The 18,952-nt window shown below is 40.1% G+C and overlaps 1 protein-coding gene across 3 annotated transcripts in view; it reads right to left on the bottom strand.

Annotated features, from left to right (window-relative positions):
• Nucleotides 1–1,454: 1,454 nt before the first annotated feature.
• The window catches only part of Zcchc4 (zinc finger CCHC-type containing 4), a 35,932-nt gene continuing 18,434 nt past the window's right edge, over nt 1,455–18,952 (bottom strand). The window contains exons 9-13 of one of the 3 annotated variants that reach the window (XM_090343750.1): nt 10,415–10,536; nt 10,099–10,174; nt 8,082–8,133; nt 6,970–7,114; nt 1,455–2,113 (exon numbers count right to left, since the gene is read on the bottom strand). In XM_090343750.1, the coding sequence (XP_090199876.1) occupies nt 1,978–2,113; nt 6,970–7,114; nt 8,082–8,133; nt 10,099–10,174; nt 10,415–10,536 (531 nt within the window). In that variant the 3' untranslated portion in view covers nt 1,455–1,977. Of the gene's footprint in view, nt 2,114–6,759; nt 7,115–8,081; nt 8,134–10,098; nt 10,175–10,414; nt 10,537–18,952 lie in introns of all 3 variants that reach the window. The other 2 variants (XM_090343749.1, XM_090343751.1) reach the window with 2 other exon arrangements.

The raw sequence follows: 18,952 nt of genomic DNA on the forward strand, positions 1-18,952 counted from the left end.
CCACTTGAGCCACAGAACCACTATCAGCTTTTTTTTGTGTATGTGGTACCGAGGAATCGAATCCAGGGCTTTGCGCATGATTGGCAAGCACTCTACCACACTCACAGCCCAGGAGAAGTGTTTTCTAATGCTTAACTCACCTTTGATGCAACCCATGTACACCACTGCCTGTCGATGTGGGCCATACTAACAGCCATGGTTACCTGAAATGGAAGTGTGGGTCCTGGACTCTGAGAGCTCAAGCTGACTCCACACTGACACCTCCACATGAGATCCACAGCAGTTATTTGGGAACAAAAGTCAGTGCGAATTTGAATCATTCAAAATGATTCCATTTTAAGGGGATAATATTCAGATACCTGGTGAAGAAATGGAGCAATGAATTATTTGTTCTGGAAGTTCAAACGACTCCCTCCAGAGCTGCACCCCTGGAACATAGGATGATTACCAAAGGCCTCAGTAGCAATCATCCATTCTTAATAGAGCTCACCTTGAACAAGAAAGAACTATCACGAAATCAAAAAAACAACTTAGCTGGGATAGCCTGATCATAACGAACATTATGATCAACTGCCATAAATGAAGACACTTGGACCTACATGTGAGTTGATATGGCCAGCTGAGTGCCAGTGGCTCAAGCCTGTAATCCTAGCTACTTACAAGGCTGAGAGCTGAGGATCGCTGTTCAAAGACAGCCCTGGCACAAAGGTCTGTGAGACTTTTATCTCACAGAGTGAGAGCACTAGCCTAGAGCGGAAGAATTTAGGGACGGCACCTAGGCCTAGAGTTCAAGACCCATGACCGTCCAAAAACAAAAGAATGACCTGGCCAAGACCAGGAAATTTTCATCAGGACAGAAATGAGATGTTTGATCCTTCTCTTGCATCCAGCTACCAACTACTTTCACAAAGACATGAACTGAGCCAGTGTGGTGGCACACATTAGTAATCCTAGCACTCAGGAATCTGAGGCAGCCTCAACTACTTAACCCCCCCCAAAAAAAGGGGGGGCAGGAGTGTGGTTTAGCAGCACAGTGCTTGCCTAGCATGTATGAAGCCCTGGGTTCGATTCCTCAGTACCACATATACAGAAAAAAGCTGGCAGTGGTACTGTGGCTAAAGTGGTAAGAGTGCTAGCCTTGAGAAAGCACAAGGACAGTGCCCAGGCCCGGTGTTCAAGCTTCAGGACTGGCAATAAATAAATAAATAAATAAATAAATAAATAAATAAATGGATGTGGACTGTGGCTCAGAAGCAGGGCAGTAGCCTTGAGTTGAAGATCTCAGGGAAAGTGCCCAGGCCAGAGTTCAAGCCCCATGACCCACAAAAAATAAACAAAAAATAAATAAAACAGCACAGATGAAAACACACTACAGTGATAGAGCCAGTCTTGTTTCTGAATGTCTCATTCACCCAACATTTAAGTAAGTCATTAAAGGACAAGGGCAGAAAGTACAGGAAAAATAAATATTTAATAATGATATAGTCATAATCTTTATAGCTTACAGTGTTTGTAAAAATGCTTCCCATCATTTTTCAGATACAACCTAAAAAAAAATTGTATATCCATCTTTTACTTTTAAAGGAGTTTAAACCATTGCCAAAAAAACCCCCGTGTTCACATCTTAACATAAAAGGTCACAGGTTTTCACTTCCATTTTCTTCTGACATTGTCTGCAAAGAACTTGGATTGCCCATTTTTTTAGACAAAAGAGGCCAATATAATTAAGACTGGGAGAGACTTAAAGAGGGAGAACACATGTAGAGAGTGCCAGGAAATCAGCCAAGGATGGAAAACTCCAGGTCTCCCAGGAGGCTGAGGAGGGGGCTGGGAACAGCAAATGCCACCTGGATGTTATGGTGCTCAGGAAGGTGCATACCTTTGAAAGCGACTGAATTTAACTCCAGTGTGGCACTTGCAGAAAATGGCATCAAAGGTTGGACTATAAATCTTTCTTATTCTCAAGTCACTGGACATTTAAGAGCAAAGATATTGATGGACTCTTTCCCTCCTCTTCTTTTTCCTGATAACAGACGTTTGATTCATGGACTGTCCTTTACTGGCCTCCATTTTCATCTTATTACTTTTTCTTTGCTTCTGCTTTCTGACAGCCCTGAAAAACAAGGTGCTAAATTATTTTGTAAAATGAACACAGTGAATTATGTAATTATGTGGAAGTTCAATTAACCAGCTAGCCACATAAGAAAATAGAAGAAGGGAAAGAATTTATGTATTATAAGCATAAATCTCTAGTATCCTAAAGCATCAGGCCAGAGGCCTGATCAAGCAAAATGTTTGGGAAAACACATTTCTTTAAAAGATGGTTAGTATAGTTAGAGCAAGCTATTGGGGACAATTGCACCACAGGGGGAGGAAACCATGCCAGTGAAGCTGTTTGCAGCTTTGGGGCTGAGGGCACCCCATTACATTGTTCAACCTAGCACTTCACCTCCAAGCCCCTCAATCATAAATATATATATATATATATATATATATATATATATATATATATATATATATGGTCCTGGGCTTTAAACTCAGGACCTGGGCTCTGTCTCTGAGCCTCTCTGTGCTCAAGAGTAGCACTCTAGCACTTGAGCCACTTCCCTTGATCCATTTTTTTTTTTTGCCAGTCCTGAGCTTGAGCTCAGGGCCTGAGCACTGTTCTTGGACTTTCTCAAGGCTCTACCACTTGAGCCTCAGCACCACTTCCGGCTTTTTTTTCTATGTATGTCGTACCGAGGAATCAAACCCAGGTCTTCATGCATGCTAGGCAAGCACTTTAACCACTAGGCCAAACTCCCGGTCCCTTGATCATATTTTTAAGGACAGGGATTAACATAGAGAGCAGTTTAGAGGGATGCAAATTGTCCAACACAACAGAAAAATATGATCATGCTTGAGGGCTCCTTTTTTATGCCAGGCACTAATTTCTTGTCTCCATAGATCTAAAAGTCCTGACAAGGGCCTTGTTCATCACCTCTGATGTCAACTTCTTGACGAACTACATTCAAACTGAACAGGCTGGAATTCCCCCTCTAAAAGCACATATTGAAACACATTCTCTGTTTTTCATGTTCTCAGGCAGTCTGTGGCTAGGCAAGATTACTTGGTAAGTCATTCAGTTCTCCATGCCAACAGAATCCTGCCCTTCTGCTACAAAAACCAAAGGATGAATAGCACTAATGCACCTGGAAATAAGCCCCATCGTGTAAACAGCCATGAGGATTCAAAAGAGGGCTTCATTTATAGTATGGAGTCCTTGAGTGGGGGAAACTTGGGCTCTAGCAGGAACAGCCTGATCCTAGGACCTGTGCTCTTAATCATCTTCACAGTGATTACTCCACCACACATTAATCAGGTATAGATGAAGCTAGCCAGGCAGGAATCGATCAGTAGTTGCCATCAGTGGGAGTTTCACAGGACCACTGTGCAGAATTTTAAATTGACTTTGCCTTTTCTACATGTAGATTTTTGCACTTTGGCATCATGAACTGGGATGGCATAGGGAGGAAGGAGGAATACGAATATTGTGGAAGGAGTGATTTATTCAGTAAGTACAGTTAGAGTGTAGAGAAATATTACAGTGAAACCCCCTCATCATATAATGCATACTAATTTTAATAGAGAATCTTTAGCTGGACACTAGTGACTAATGCCTGTGATCCTAGCTACTCAGGAGGCTGAGATCTGAGGATTACAGTTCAAAGCCAGCCCAGACAGAAAAAGTCCATGAGACTCTCATGTCCAATTAACCACTGAAAAAGCCATAAGTGGAACTGTGGTTCAAGTGGTAAAAAAAAAAAATATATTAGGACTAATAGAGAGCAAGGGAAGGGATGACATTGTCCAAAAAAAAAAATGTACCCGTTACCTATGTAATTGTAACCTTTCTGTACATCATCTTTATAATATTTTTTTAATTTTTAATTAAAAAAATAGAACCAGGGGCTGGGAGTTTGGCCTAGTGATAGAGTGCTTGCCTAGCATGCACAAAGACCCAGGTTCAATTCCTTGCTACCACATACATAGAAAAAAAGCTGGAAGTGGTGCTGAGGCTCAAGTGGTAGAGTTCTAGCCTTGAGAGAGCGCAAGGACAGTGATCAGGCCCTGAGCTCAAGTCCAGGACTGGAAAAAAAAAAATAGAACCAAACATTACAAAAATATAATTAAGAGATGTTAGGTGTTAAGGCACTATTTGGCATAATTTCAAGTGTTCATGCTTTATCTGATGATCATAAGACATTCTTTAGTTTTCATTAACTGAGATCAGGTTTAGACTTAAACAAAATAAAACTGTACTGCTTTGTGCATGTGATATAAATCTCTTTTCTCCTCTACTATTAAAGTAGGATAATTCTTGATAGGTGATGATTTAGCAAATTCAATGAAGTATACTCTGTAATAGCAAAGTCAATGAAGCCATGTTCCCAGTATACAAACTTTAAATTCCAATTCAGTTCATCCACTCATATGTAAGGCTAAAAATAAAACTGGTTTCACTTGGGGATACAGTAAATACAGAAAGAAAATATTTTAAACTATTTTTTATAATATGAGTAAACAAAACCTTCCAGAGATAGTCTTTGAACCATGATTGAGTATAAATCAATTGTTTCATTTTGTCTTAAAATTACATTGACCTAGTCTTTGTCCTCTAAATTATAGGATTTATATAACTGATAGAATGAGCATTCACCACAAGATGGAGCCAGCATTCCAGTTCATAGCTGAAGGAAAATTAACACTAAGCAAAAATTGCAGACAGCTTTACAAAGCATAAGCTTTAAGGATCCTTCGTGCCATGTATGTTACCAAGGCTATTAAATTTAAATTCTTTTTATTATTATAAAGAAGGAAATAGTGCCTTATCAATTTCATTATGAAAATGTTTTGAGAGCGGTAACTGTAAACAGGAGTTTAGAAGTCTTGTCTGAGAAGAAAGTAATACCACATAGGAGTTATCAGGTAGACCGCATCTCAAAGGATTTGTTCTTGGAATGAAAATTAATCAAATCTAATACTAAGGGATGACAGATAATCTCCCCCATGAAAACAATGTTACTATCACGGCTGTTTAAGAAGCAATGAAGAGCCTACAATATATTAACAAAGTGTGAATTCTGAATTAAAGGCTGAGCATAATGCCTACTTTTGTTTAAGTGATACCATGTTCCCAGGCCAATACAGGTGTGCGGTCAAGTCCTGAAGATCTCCAAAGTAACAAGTTTAGAAGATTCTGTGTACACTTTATTTATTTATTTATTTATTTATTTATTTATTTTTGTAATTCTACTTCTACCTTGGACTACTTTGTTTTTTGTTTTTGTTTTTGTTTTTGTTTTTTTTTTTGCCAGTCCTGAGCTTGAGCACTGTCCTTGGACTTTCTCAAGGCTAGAGCTCTACCACTTGAGCCTCAGCACCACTTCCGGCTTTTTGCTATGTATGTGGGTACCGAGGAATCGAACCCGGGTCTTCGTGCATGCTAGGCAAGCACTCTACCACTAGGCCAAACTCCCAGCCCTTTGGACTACTTTTGAAAATGAACAAAACAAAGTAAATTGGCTACTTAAAAGGCTGAGATCTGAGGATCACAGTTTAAAGCCAACCCAGGCAGGAAAGTCCATGAGACTATTTCCAATTAACCATGCAAAAACTGGAAGTTGGAACTGTGGAGCTCAAAGTGGTAGAACACTAGCCTTGAGTGAAAGAGCTCTGGGGCAGTGCTCAGGCCCTTAAGTCTGAGTTCAAGTCCTATGACCAACACTCCTACCCCATATATATATATATATATATATATATATATATATATATATATATATATATGTAGGTATGTATGTATCTATTTATATATGAGAGTTAGTTTAAATAGAAAGCAGAGTAAGTGTCTGGACTTCAGTTGAAAAATTTTTTTCATTGCTCCCCCAGTTTTATTTAGTTTTTAAAAGAATTATACTCATAAAGTTATTAAAACATTAGATACCTCTATTATTAGTATTTTTCATCACAAGTCACATGATAACTCAAAACATTATTCATAATCTCAATTTTCATCTGTTACATCTAGCTATCTGATATAATTACATGCTGTTAAAGTGGTTTTTTTGTGGGTGGTACTAGTGTTTGAACTCAGGGCCATAAATTTGCCTGGAAGGTCCTCTACTGTATTACAACCTTTTTGCTTTAGTTATTTTTCAGGCAAGAGTCTTTTGTTTTCCCTCTTCAGACACAAGTTTCCTACCTATGCTGCCTGTTTGGCTGGGATTACAAATATGAGCCACTGTATAGGCCATGTTCAAGGAATAGTATAATCATTCAAATGACTCTAGCTGAAACAGCAATTGTTTTTCTAGATATGACATTACCATTGTTGGACCTTTGCTGTGAGTTATAATCAAAACCAAACATTGGTGGAAGAAGTTAAAATAATCATGAAAAATAAAAAAGCAATAAAAATTTCTCAGTTGGCAAGAGGGAGTGGAAATTTTTTAAATACGTATTAAACATATATTCTAGAAATGTGGTAAGATTTTAAAGAAATAATGCCACTTGTCTGCTGCATAACTCTACACTGCACTCGATCTGAAATGCCTTCTCCATCCTTCCTGCCAGCAAGTTTCAGGTCACCTGAATCTTTCTTAAATGTCATGTCCTCAATAAAATCTGACCTCTCATCCCAAAGCTCTAATGTGACATGAACCACAGAACTCGTAGAGTTAATCACTTCAATCTTATACTTGGGTTATTTTGTTGTCTAACCTATGACGCTGTGATCCAAACTCTTCCACTTTCATCTCAGGGCCTGCAGGCTCACCCTCTCCCATCCAGACAGCTAATACACAACAGTGAAGCAACAAGGACTTGAGGATTCTGCTGTCCTTGAATGCTGCAGACTTTCGCAGACTGCTCTGTACCAAGTACACAAGGACTTTTTTTTCACCCCCAGTGAATAAAAAGAATCCAACTGACTTGTTAGCTCTTCCAGACAGGCAGATATTAGGACAAGTGCTGCGTTTGTGATCTGACTTGCCACAAATAAAGCAGCCAGCTCTCGGGCCGGCACAGGAATGAGCAATGACAGCACAGTGACCGCAAGCACTACAGTGGATCCAGGCTGTGAAACAAAAAGGAAGACTGAGAGGAAATTCCATGAAGATACTTCTTTACACTTCATTAACTTCTAAGTAAAGTGTACAACTGATATTCACTTCAAATATTATAGCTAATTTTCAGAGCTGGTTTTAATTTGGCTAAAGAGACCTATACTGAAGAGGATGAAATCCTACAAATAAGCCATTTTGCTGTCCTGTCTTACTTTTTCCTTCTCAAATACTAGTCCTAGAGCTTGAACTCAGGGACTTTCACTCTTGTTTATTAGCTTTTTCGTTTTTTTGCCAGTCCTAGGGCTTGAACTCAAGACCTGGGCACTGTTCTTAGACTTTTTTTTTTCCCTCAAGGCTAGGGCCCTACCACTTGAGCCACCAGGCTGTCACTTCTAGCTTTTTCTGTATATGTGGCCCTGAGGAATCAAACCCAGGGCTTCACGCATATTAGGCAAGCACTCTACCACTAGGCCACACTCCTGGTCCTTGCCTATTAGTTTTTTCACACCAGGCCTATACCCTACTACTTGAACTACACAGATCTGTCTTCCATGGCTGTCCTACCTGAGTATCTAGGATTACAAGTGTGAGTCACTGGCTATGAGGAATAAGCAACTAAATTAATGTAAGGTCTCATCATTATTTTCCTTTTATAAAAATCTGATGGCAGCCAGATGCTGAGGCTCATGCCTGTAATCCTAGCTACTCAGGAGGCTAAGATCTGAAGATCTCAGTTCAAATCCAGCCACAGCAGGAAAATCTGTGAGACTCTTATCTCTAATTAAATACCAGAAAACCAGAAGTGGCACTATGGCACAAGTGGTAGAGCACTAGGCTTGAGCTGAGGAACTCAAGGACAACACCCAGGCCCAGAGTTTACACTCCACAACTAACCCCCCCACCAAAAAAAAAAATCCTACGGAGAAGCAAAACTCAAAAACACTTCCCAGGCCCTCACACCCCACATTCTGTACTTACAAGGCTTTACACACTTCCTGCAGAGGAAGCAATGCTTCCACTTCCTGCCATCCTGCAAAAACAATTTCAAACTCCATGTAATTTGTTATTAACAACCAAGTTCTACAATTAAAAATTAAAATGTCTTACTAAAATTGGTGTAAATTATTCATCTCTATTTCTCCCTTTTCTGGGCTTCACAATTAAATACTTTGATTCTAATGTATGCATTTCTCTACTTAACTCAAATGCCTCCTTGATGGGCCTCAATTTCCTTAACTATGTAACTAGGAGATTTATCCAAATGATCTTCAAAATCCACTCCAGTTCAAGCAAGCAATCTTCACAAAGAAGGACTCACATGAAAATTTCAAGCGAATTAATGATTAGTAATTTTATGGGTCTACACTACACAATATTTAATGAAATTCCTATTTGATAGCTTTATGTAATTCAGAAAGATAGATTTTTAGGTTGCTATTTGAAGATTTTAAAACTCAGATGAAACATACCTACGAATACATAAAACACATACATCCAACTTGATAAGGACAGCCTCTCAATCAGGCTGGACCCCCATCAGCTCTCCTTCCCCTACCTGCACTGGTGTTTGTGCAGATCATTTCCCATGTGTGCATCTCTCTCTCCAATTTTAAACTCTATCTGATCTATGCAAAAGACGGATGATTTCTAAACTAACTGAAAATATGTAGCCAGGGATAGTGGCTCATGCCTGTAATCCTAGATACTCAGGAGGCTAAGATCTGAGGATCAAGGTTCAAAACCAGCCCAGGCACAAAAGGACCTGGGACTCATATCCAATAAACCTGTAGAAAACAGGAAGTGGGGTTTGGTTCAAGGGTAGGGTGGCAGTCTTGAGCTGAAGAGCTCAGGGACAGCACCCAGGCCAAGGTCAAGCCCCATGATCCACAAAAAAAAAAAAAAAAAAAAAGGATTGACTCAAGCCAGGAACTTATAGGCTCACACCTGTAATCCTAGTTACTCAGGTCTGAGATCTGAGGATCTTGGTCCAAAGCCAACCTGGACAGGAAAGTCCATGAAACCCTATCTCCAAAAGACCAAAGTGGATCTATGGCTAGAGCATTAGCCTTAAGCAACAAAAAAGCACAGGGACAGCGCCCAGGCCTTGAGTTCAAGCCCTAGGACTGGCACATACACACACACAAAACCATGACTCAGTAGAAGGTCCTCTATAGAGAAGTCATCAGCCTGTAGGACTGCAAACTGGGACAGTGTGGGAAAAGCTATGAATAGCAGTGGTGCCAGCTGTTAGAAAGGTAGGTAACAAGGCTTTAGGGAGAACATGAAGTCACTCAGTGTTAACACTACAATATCAAATTCAGGTTCTTACCCACTCATCCAAACCCAAACACATTTGGGGAGTGAGGGCACAGCCCCAAGAATGCACCAGAAATCTGCACTTGGTGTTGATGACATGCCCAGGTAAGTGCATCAACTGTAACAAATGTTGACTCTAAATGGGTGGTGTTGACAGTAGGGGAGACTGGCTGGGGCGAAGGTAGGGTCATAGGACAATTAACCTTGATCTTGCTGTGAATCTAAAGATCAATGTGGTTTTTTTTAAAGGCTATTAATAAAAATATAATGACTAAACACATAAATATGAAGTATGTCTCTTGGAGTCCTTTCTTGCCTGTAAATAGAGTTAATCCACGTGCGCTCTTAGGAAAGGGTCCCATACATAAGAAGTGCAGCGTTCATGCTATTAGGACAGCATGAAGACAGTGCAGAAATCGACATTTGCCTTTAACAGACACATCTGTGTAGTGTCCCTAAGGCTTTACATGAAACACTTACTTTTAGCAGTCAGCTCAAGTATGCAGGGGGACAATGAAGAACTTTAAAAGGTGTTATGCTCTATAGTTAGAAATAAAGTATTATTGTATTACAATACACCTACCTATTCACATAAACTGGAGTATTAACCAAATGACACTTAGAAAAGTAATAAAGCTAGTAAACACTAATTAAGAAAGCACTGTGAAAGAAATTATACCTTGGATGTGCAAGAATTACAGTGTTCACAGTGTCGATTCTCAAGAGAAACGTATCGTTTACACAGAGGGCAAAATCTGCCAAGAAACAAAACAGGAAAATCACTACACATGTTTATGGAAACTTACTGAATATACAAATGTACACAGCCCTTGTCTTCAAAACTGGGGGCAATCAGAATTTATTTTTACATGACACTGTGGGGCACATTTAAAAGTAACAGAAGTAAAGGATTCATGAAGGAAAGCATTTTGCTTAGATATCTGTAACTGCCTTTTTAGTGGCCTGAGAAGTTTAAAGTTCTGCAGTGATCTTACCTGTACCCTTCTTCAGTGGGAAGGATTATCTTATGAGGTAGAATGTTGGTAAAAATACGCACAGGCGACTGTTTTCGACCTGTCTTTCCATGTTTATAAAGTGCATGATTATCATAATCTACCTAGAAAGTAAAGAGAAAATTTGTTTAAATGAGTCAACATTCACTAAGCTTCTTGAACCAATAAATAAAGAAATAAGCAGATGCCAAAATACACAGGGTAGACTAAAGTAATAAATTCTTTTTTTTTTTTTCCCAGTACAGTCCTGGATCTTGAAGCCAGGGTATAGACATTGTCCTTGAGCTTTTTTTGCTCAAGGCTAGTGCTCTACCACTTGAGCCACAGTTCCACTTTGGGCTTTTTTCTGGTTAACTAGAGATAAGACTCTCATGGACTTTGCTGGCTTTGAATGGTGATCTCAGCCTTGTGAGTAGCTAGGATTGCAGATGTGAGCCACCAGCACCAAGCAGTAATTTTTTTCAAGTAATAAATTCTTAAATGCATGAGTTTATTTATGGACATCTCAAAGAGGCCACATTGGCAGTGGAATTTCAGAATATAAAACGTAATATGCACTAGTGTACATATACGTTATGTTCTATTAAGGGAACAATTCCAACTTTCATCTAATAAATAGACTTTATAAGAAAGATTTAGGCAATTAAGAACTAACATCTTTGAAGACATGCATTGGCATGGTTGAGACCTTCCGCTTTAGGGTGTGAGGATGCTACTGCACATCAGCATGCAGCTCATTCAGCATTCAGTTGCAGCCTCACTCACTGTCCTTACACTTGGGCAAAGAATGGGCTACTGGGTCTAACACTGCCTTTGCCATTCATTTGTGACTCGATCGTAGCCAAGTTTATTTCTTGTGTGCTAAAGGAGGTTACTAATTTTGACCTTAAAGTTGCTATGAAGGTTAAATGAGATTAATGAAGTAAAACACTTAGTCCAGGGCCTGTCAAGGGCAGAAAGATAGAGATGGATATAGGGCCTATAACCATGCTTGCTCTCCCTACAGCTAATCAAATCACTCACCGCTTTCCTCAGTATACCTCAGTCAACTTCTCGTTTCATCAGATTATCTTGAAAGGCAACTGAAGCTAACAAATATGATTTCTTTCTGTTTGGGAAAAGAATCAGGCCTCAAAATCACAAACTTCTTGCCTCTGACTCCTAAGTGCTGGGATTATAGGCAAATCCTATTACACTTGGCCAAAAGTAATTATCTTATAGATCCTATCATATCCTCCAATTTATTACTCATACACATTCTCAATTTGGTTTTAGGTTTGCTAAATATTTACCAGGTCACTAAATCCATCTTTCTGTAAATCAGGAATTCGCAAAGTGAGTTGGTGACATCACTGTCACTGAAGATATGGTTAAAAGTACAAAGTTGTGCCCCCACAAAGACCTAATAAGTCAGAAACCTTGGGAGTGGGGCCAGCAGTCCATGTTAACCAGCTTTCTGGCACACTCAAGTTTGAGAAGCTCTGCCTCAAACTATCCCCAAGAATACCCTGAGAGTTTTATGACCTCAATACAAATGGATCCCAATTTTCAAGCAAGGCATAATGAATTATTCCAATTCTGAACTAGGAACCTAAAAGGCGAACTGCTTTGCAAGCTATGTATTTAATAAGCAAACTACAAAAATGTAAAACTAATGAGAAGGAAGAGAAGCCTCTGATATCGGATTCCTCGGTTCTCCTGAGGCCCTGTCTACCTACGGGAAGCTTCATTGACAAGCTTGAACAGCAGGAAAAAAGTAAGCACGGAAGGGGGATGCCCAGATCAGTGTGAACCTCCCACATGGGCGTCTGGCTGGGTGCCAGCGGGCTGCATCTACTCTAGCAGACTATGCTGAAGTGAGTGGGGCCCTAGGTTGCCACTAGGGAAGCAGTATCTAACCAAGGAAGTCCCAGGTTATTTCTCAACTGCAGCCCTGCATTCAGTCACTGCATCTTCAGACAGACATTAATAAAACTCGCTCATTTCTACTGGAAATAATGACAATGAATAGGATTTATAGTTTAACAAATTGGGGGTGTTTATTTGGAAAAGAGAAGGCAGGGAGGAACGGACAGCTATTTTATAAGGGAAGGGATGTCACATGGAATAGAAATTAGACTTGCCCTTTATTGGCTCAGAGAACAGAACTAGGACCAATGGTTAGAAGTTAATGGGGAGCATATTTTATCTCAATATGAGAAAAATTTCTAACGATTAGAGCTATTAAATAAATTGAGTTGCCTTGTAAGGCAGTGAAAGCGTTCTTGTCATGAATTTAGTGGGAGGATTATTACATTGGGAAGTCAGGCCAGGTTACATCTAGGCTTCTCTTCAACTCTCAAAATCCTATGAATATATGTTACCTATTAGAAGCTAAGAGACAAAAATAGATTTTACTTCAAAATCACCTTAAAATAGTTCCTTAAAGTGTTTTCTTTTAAAAATGATTTAAATTCATAATTTCTCCCTAATGCATTCCTTTGTGTGGGTGAATAAATATATGGTACCTTATTAAATTCAACAAAGATATTTTCAACAGAAACTGACAAGGATCATAAGAAAAAGCTCTTTCCCAAGAGAATCTCAGTGAGCTTTTCAAATGTTGTAAAATAATATTGTAAAAAGACTTCAAGTACATGAAATATTCTATGCAATATAACAGATAGCAGATGGAAGAGGAGGGGAAAAAAAGAACAATTTCTTTATGGCTACCCAAGGAGTCAGAGGATGTATGTGTCAGAAAGGTGGCTGATTGCTTGATTTTGCATAACCTAATTGGGATTATTATTATTTTTAAACGCGGGTTTGTTGTGCTAATTAACTATAAACATATGGTATGTAAAATGCATGCTGCTAGAGTAAATTAATGTACCTCTAACATACATCCATATTTCATAGCTTCATCCACACAAATAAACCTCCTGTGGAAGTGCAGTAAAGCAAACACAATTTTGCAAATTGCCTATCACTAGTGGTAGAGCTGATACACCATTTTCCCATCATTATCCCTGACATTTCGCTCACAATGATGATGAGAGGCATTCTCAAATAGAAAATTTCTCCCACGGAACTGATTAATGTGATGAAGTACTGTATAGAAATGAGGGAAAGCACAAAATCTCTGCAATTCCTAACTTTTAATTTGATCCGTACGCAAATGTCTTCTGTACCATGAGACTGAAGCTAGTTACATGGAGAACCAAGATTTTCAAGACAACAGCATTTGTTTTGTACCTACTATGTTCCAGGCATCAGGCCAGGATGCAAAGATAAAATAAGACAAGAGTACCAACGTTCCCACGGCCCCTGCAGGACTGGGTCCTATTTAACTTCAGCTTAATTCACAAAGGTCCTCAGTGCATGTATTTCTCTAGCTTTGCCAACCAACCCTCAATCTTTTACTGCCCCCTTACCCTGCCATGAAACCTCTGATCTAAAATTATCAGCTACATCACATTTTCCTTATCACTCCACACACAAAAAAGGTTTAATACACAATAAGTAAGGCTTTTTTTTTTTGAACCCAGGGCCTTGTATTTACTAGGTAGTTGCTCTACCACTTGAGCCATGCCTCCAGCCCCTTTTCCTATGGGCTACTTTCAAGGTAGGGTCTTTTGCTAACCTGTGCTGAGATCCTACTCATGCTTACCTGTGTCATACCTTATGTGGTTTAATTTTTTGTGGTTGTGTTTTAATTTTTTTTTCTTTTGGCCAGTCCTGGGGTTTGAACTCAGGGCCTGAGCACTATCCGTGGGCTTTCTCAAGGCTAGAGCTCTACCACTTGAGCGACAGCACCACTTCTGGCTTTTTCTATGTATGTGGTTCTAAGCAATGAAACCCAGGTCTTTGTGCATGCTAGGCAAGCACTCTACCACTAGACCAAACTCCCAGCTGTTGTAGGTCATGGGGCTTGAACTCAGAGCCTGGGTGCTGTTTCTGAGCTCTTTTGCTCAAGGTTAGCACTCTACCACATTAAGCCACAATGCCATTTCTGGTTTTTAGGGCTGGTAATTGGAGATAACAGTCTTACCGGGGCTTCTCAGTTGAAACTTTGATCCTTAGCTCTTAGCCTCCTAAGTAGCTAGGATTACGGGTATGAGCCACCAACAACCAGCTTAATTTTTTGAGCCAGTGTCTTGTGTAGCCCTCTGACTTAGAACTTGTTATGTAGCCCAGGCTGCTCTCGACCTGCTAAGTGCTGGGATTACAGGCGTGCATCACCAAGCCTCATTTCAATCATTTTTATTTTCTAGGTAAAGAAACAGAGACCTGGAAAGATCAAGTGCCTTTCCTCAAGATTAACTAGCTTCTAAAAGGCAGTGCAAGAAAAACTTCTGACTCTAAATCAGAATTTCTTTTCATTATCACATCTTTCCCTTCTAATCTGCCCTCAGTAAAACTCATGCTTTTCTTGGTCTCTGATAACTACTTTATTCTCTGCTTATCAAGTGCTTTATCAACTGCTGAAAAGTCTCCATCATTTATATTTTATAAAGATTTGCAGTCTCTGCTTTCCTGTTTCTGGAAAAATATTTCTAAGAAACAAATTTAGTGACATGGGGACACTATCCCTGCATTCTGGCTTGGAGGCATATAACTACCTCTGGCAATGGGGTTGGGGGAACGAATCAAAGTCTGTGGAGGAGGGGAGACTTGCAAATTTATCACTTACTGAAAAAGATTAGGGCTGGGAATGTGACCTAGTGGTAGAATGCCTGCCTAGTATGCATGAAGCCCAGGGTTCAATTCCTCAGTACCATAAACTCAGAAAAGGCCACAAGTGGTGCTGTAGCTCAAGTGGCAGAGCACATGCCTTGAGCAAAAAGTGTCCAAGGATAGTGCCCAGGCCAAGCCCCAGGACTGGCAAAAAAAGAAAGAAAAAGGGGAGGAGGGAGGGAGGAAGGGAGGGGAGGGAAAGAAAAGAAAAAGTTGTTTTTGTTTTTTGTTTTTTTTTTAAATAGAAGTACCAGAAAATCAAGTAAAATTAACAAAAGGGGAAAAAATGAAAGAAAAGGCTCAGAAGAGGCATAACAGCAACAGACCCAGAGCCTTTTTTAAATACAGAATTTTACTTATTTTTTTGCCAGACCTAGGGCTTGAACTCAGGGCCTGGGCTCTGGCCTTAAGCCGCTCTGTGCTCAAGCCTAGCACTCTACCACTTGAGCCACAGTGCCACTTCTGGCCTTTTCTTTGTATGTGACACTGAGGAATTGAACCCATCCACGTAATAGGCATGTATATATGGGGCATATTTAGGACGCTGGCTACCTACTAGTCTATTTCACCTTCAGGAAGAGTCCTGAAAAGCTTAGGTTGGGTTTTATAGATTTTATTTTCATTTTTCTTTTCTGTCCTTGGACATATTGTGCTCAAGGCTAGTGCTCTACCACTTGAGCCCCAGTGCCACTTCCAGCTTTTTCTGAGTATGTGGTACCAAGGAATCAAACCCAGGGTTTCATGCATACTAGGCAAGTATTATACCACTAGGCTATCTCCCAGTCCTCTATTTTTTCTAATTTTTTTGTTTTGACTTTCTTGCCATTTTTGCTCAGACAAGGTCTTACTATGTAGTCTAACTGTGACTATGACTGGCTATGTCTAGATATGGATAATCTGCCTCCAACTTCTAAGTACTAGGATTATAGCAATGTGCTACCATGGCTGGCCTCATTTTCTTTCAAAGGCTGGCTTTCTCAATACTGAAAAGACCATCCCCACCACTTTTTTTTTTTTTTTTTTGCTATTCCTGAGGCTTTGTACTCTGGGCCTGAGCTTCTTTTGCTCAAGGCTAGGGCACCACCACTTGAGTTACAGCACCACTTCCAACTTTTTCTGAGTAGTATATTAGAGACAAATATCTCACCAACTTTCCAGCCTGGCTGCCCTGGAACTGCAATCCTCAGATCTCAGCCTCCTGAGTACCTAGTGTTACAGGTATGAGTCACCAGTGCACAAGGACTTAGACCCTTTTTTCATCAATACACTACTCTCAGTAGGGGTGAGTTGGAAACGAGTCTCTAAAACTACAACTCCAATATTTCCGAATCTCCTTTCTAATATCATTAGCTGTAAGGCAGTATGAATGTGATTTCCCTATACTTTAACCACTTTCATCCTTTATACTAAAATCTGACTTCCTTTGGCCATCAGGAAAACACTTCTTTAATGTGGACTTGGGCTATCCTTTTCTATCTGACATCAACAGTCTTTACTCTGCACGTGCTGTGTGTGGAGAACTGGGGAAGTCTTCTCATGCTTTATCTCATGAGACACACACGTTATTGTTGGTGTTGTTGTTAAACTGGCAAGATGAGCTTCAGAGTGGGCAAACAGTTGGACCAAGAGTCTTTCAACACTACAGCTCACATTCTCTTTCATTCAATTACTCTGACATATATGGGGCCCTGGCTATCTACCAGGCATTAGGCCAGAAAATTACTCACTGCCAAAGGCCACAAGAGCTGCTGGATACTTAGTTAAAACTTCTGGGATGTGTTAGTTATCGCTGCATTGCAAATAACAATTCTAGAAGTATCCCTCAGACAAGAAACAAAAATCTGGAAGCCCTATAAACGAGTGTACGAGGGGAGTCATGATGTACATTTTGCTGGAAATGAGGCTCAAGAAATCAAGGTTTAAGTCAGAGGCCGGTAAATCATGCCTGTAACCCTAATGAACCAGGCAAACACATCTAAGAGACTCTTATCTCCAGTTACTTTTTTTTCTAAGTCAGAAGTGGAGGAGAGGTTCAAGTAATGAAGCACCAGCCTTGAGCAATAAATAAATAACTGGTAAGTAAGGTCTTGAATTCAATCCCCAGTACCTTCCTCCACACACACATAGTTGAGGTTAAAATGATTTATGCTATATCTTTTTGGAAAGAAGCCTGTTAATATGGCTCAATAGCTACAAAAATGCCCTTTAAATATGAGGAGTAATCTTAGCTTTGGCAATCTAATTATGTAAAATATGGGGAAATTACATGCATAAAACATGTTTATGGCAATATCAGTTATAGTATTTTAAAGTAAAAGTATTCTAGCATCAAAAATAGAATTAATAACATAGCCTGTTAATGAAATAATTTGAAGTTATTAAAAGAATAAAGATTATGTAGCTACCTTAAAGATGTACTCATACATAGACAGAGAGAAAACAAATGTGTGGAAGTAAACACTTGGAAATTTGGAAATTGTACTATCTGCTTTTTGGAGTGGAATCACAGGTTGAGTCTCCCCTCAGTTCTGGTGGCACTGTTGCTTTCAGAACTTGGAAATAATTTTCATAATGGCATATGCCTTTAAGAGCAGACAGATGAGCCAGGCACTGGTGGCTCACATCTGTAAACCTAGCTACTCAGAAGGCTGAGATCTGATGATCATGGTTCAAAGCCAGCCTGAACATTAAAGTCCATGAGACTCATCTCCAATGAACCACCAGAAAACCCGAAATGGCACTGTGGTTCAAAGTGGTAGAATACTAACCTTCAGCTAAAGAGCTCTGGGACAGCGCCTAGGCCCAGAGTTCAAGCCCCATCCATGACTGACCAAAAAAAAAAAAAAAAATGAGAAGGGGTAGCAATGTGTAAGAAGTAATGTACCTACTACCTGACAAATACAACTGCAAACCTCTCTATACATTATCCTGACCAAAAGAAAAAAAGAGTAGACAGATGAGTACCAAGTGCTACCTGGCAACAACTACTGAAGACTTTACAATTCTGGAACTGAAAAACCTTGACCAGGAGCCATCAATTCTCCAGAAAACTAATGGAGCCAGGCACCAGTGTCTTTTACTTGTAATCCTAGACACTCAAGAGGCTGAGATCTGAGGATCACAATTTGAAGCCAGCCTGGGCAGGGGAGCTCCTAAGACTCTTATCTCCAATTAATCACCAGAAAACCTCAAGAGGGATGTGACATGTTGATCCTGGTCTCTCTTCTCATCCGAGGCCGGTTTTCCATCACAGGTAGTGCTGGCTCACTCCAGTGGCTTCTGCCCTGGACCTGCACACACTCACACTCATACCCACACCTAGAGCCATCTCTGTATCTGCTGAAACCCCACAGGCCAAAACACACACACCTCTTTAGAGTGTCTGATATCTTCCCAGTGGCACACATGGGCATATGACCAACTGGAAAGAGCAACTGACTTTCCTACATCCTCTGAGCAAGGAAACCTCATCTTCTAACAATGCTCTTGAGGACTGCAAAACCTTCTGGTTTTCGGTGGGAAACCTGGGGAAATACTTTCTCTACCTCTAGTTTTATTTTAAAGTTTTCTTTGATACCATTCTATATCTTCCACAATTGCCCTAAAGATTCCAGTTAAGGGGCTGGGAGTTTGGCCTAGTGGTAGAGTGCTTGTCTAGCATGCACGAAGACCCATGTTCGATTCCTCGGTACCACATATGTAGCAAAAAGCCAGAAGTGGTGCTGTGGCTCAAGTGGTAGAGCTCTAGCCTTGAGAAAATCCAGGGACAGTGCTCAGGCCCTGAGCCCAAGCCCAGGACTGGCA

Source organism: Megascapheus bottae, chromosome 13, assembly GCF_031878675.1.
Source record: "Megascapheus bottae isolate mThoBot1 chromosome 13, mThoBot2.hap1, whole genome shotgun sequence".
Classification (NCBI taxonomy): domain Eukaryota; kingdom Metazoa; phylum Chordata; class Mammalia; order Rodentia; family Geomyidae; genus Megascapheus; species Megascapheus bottae.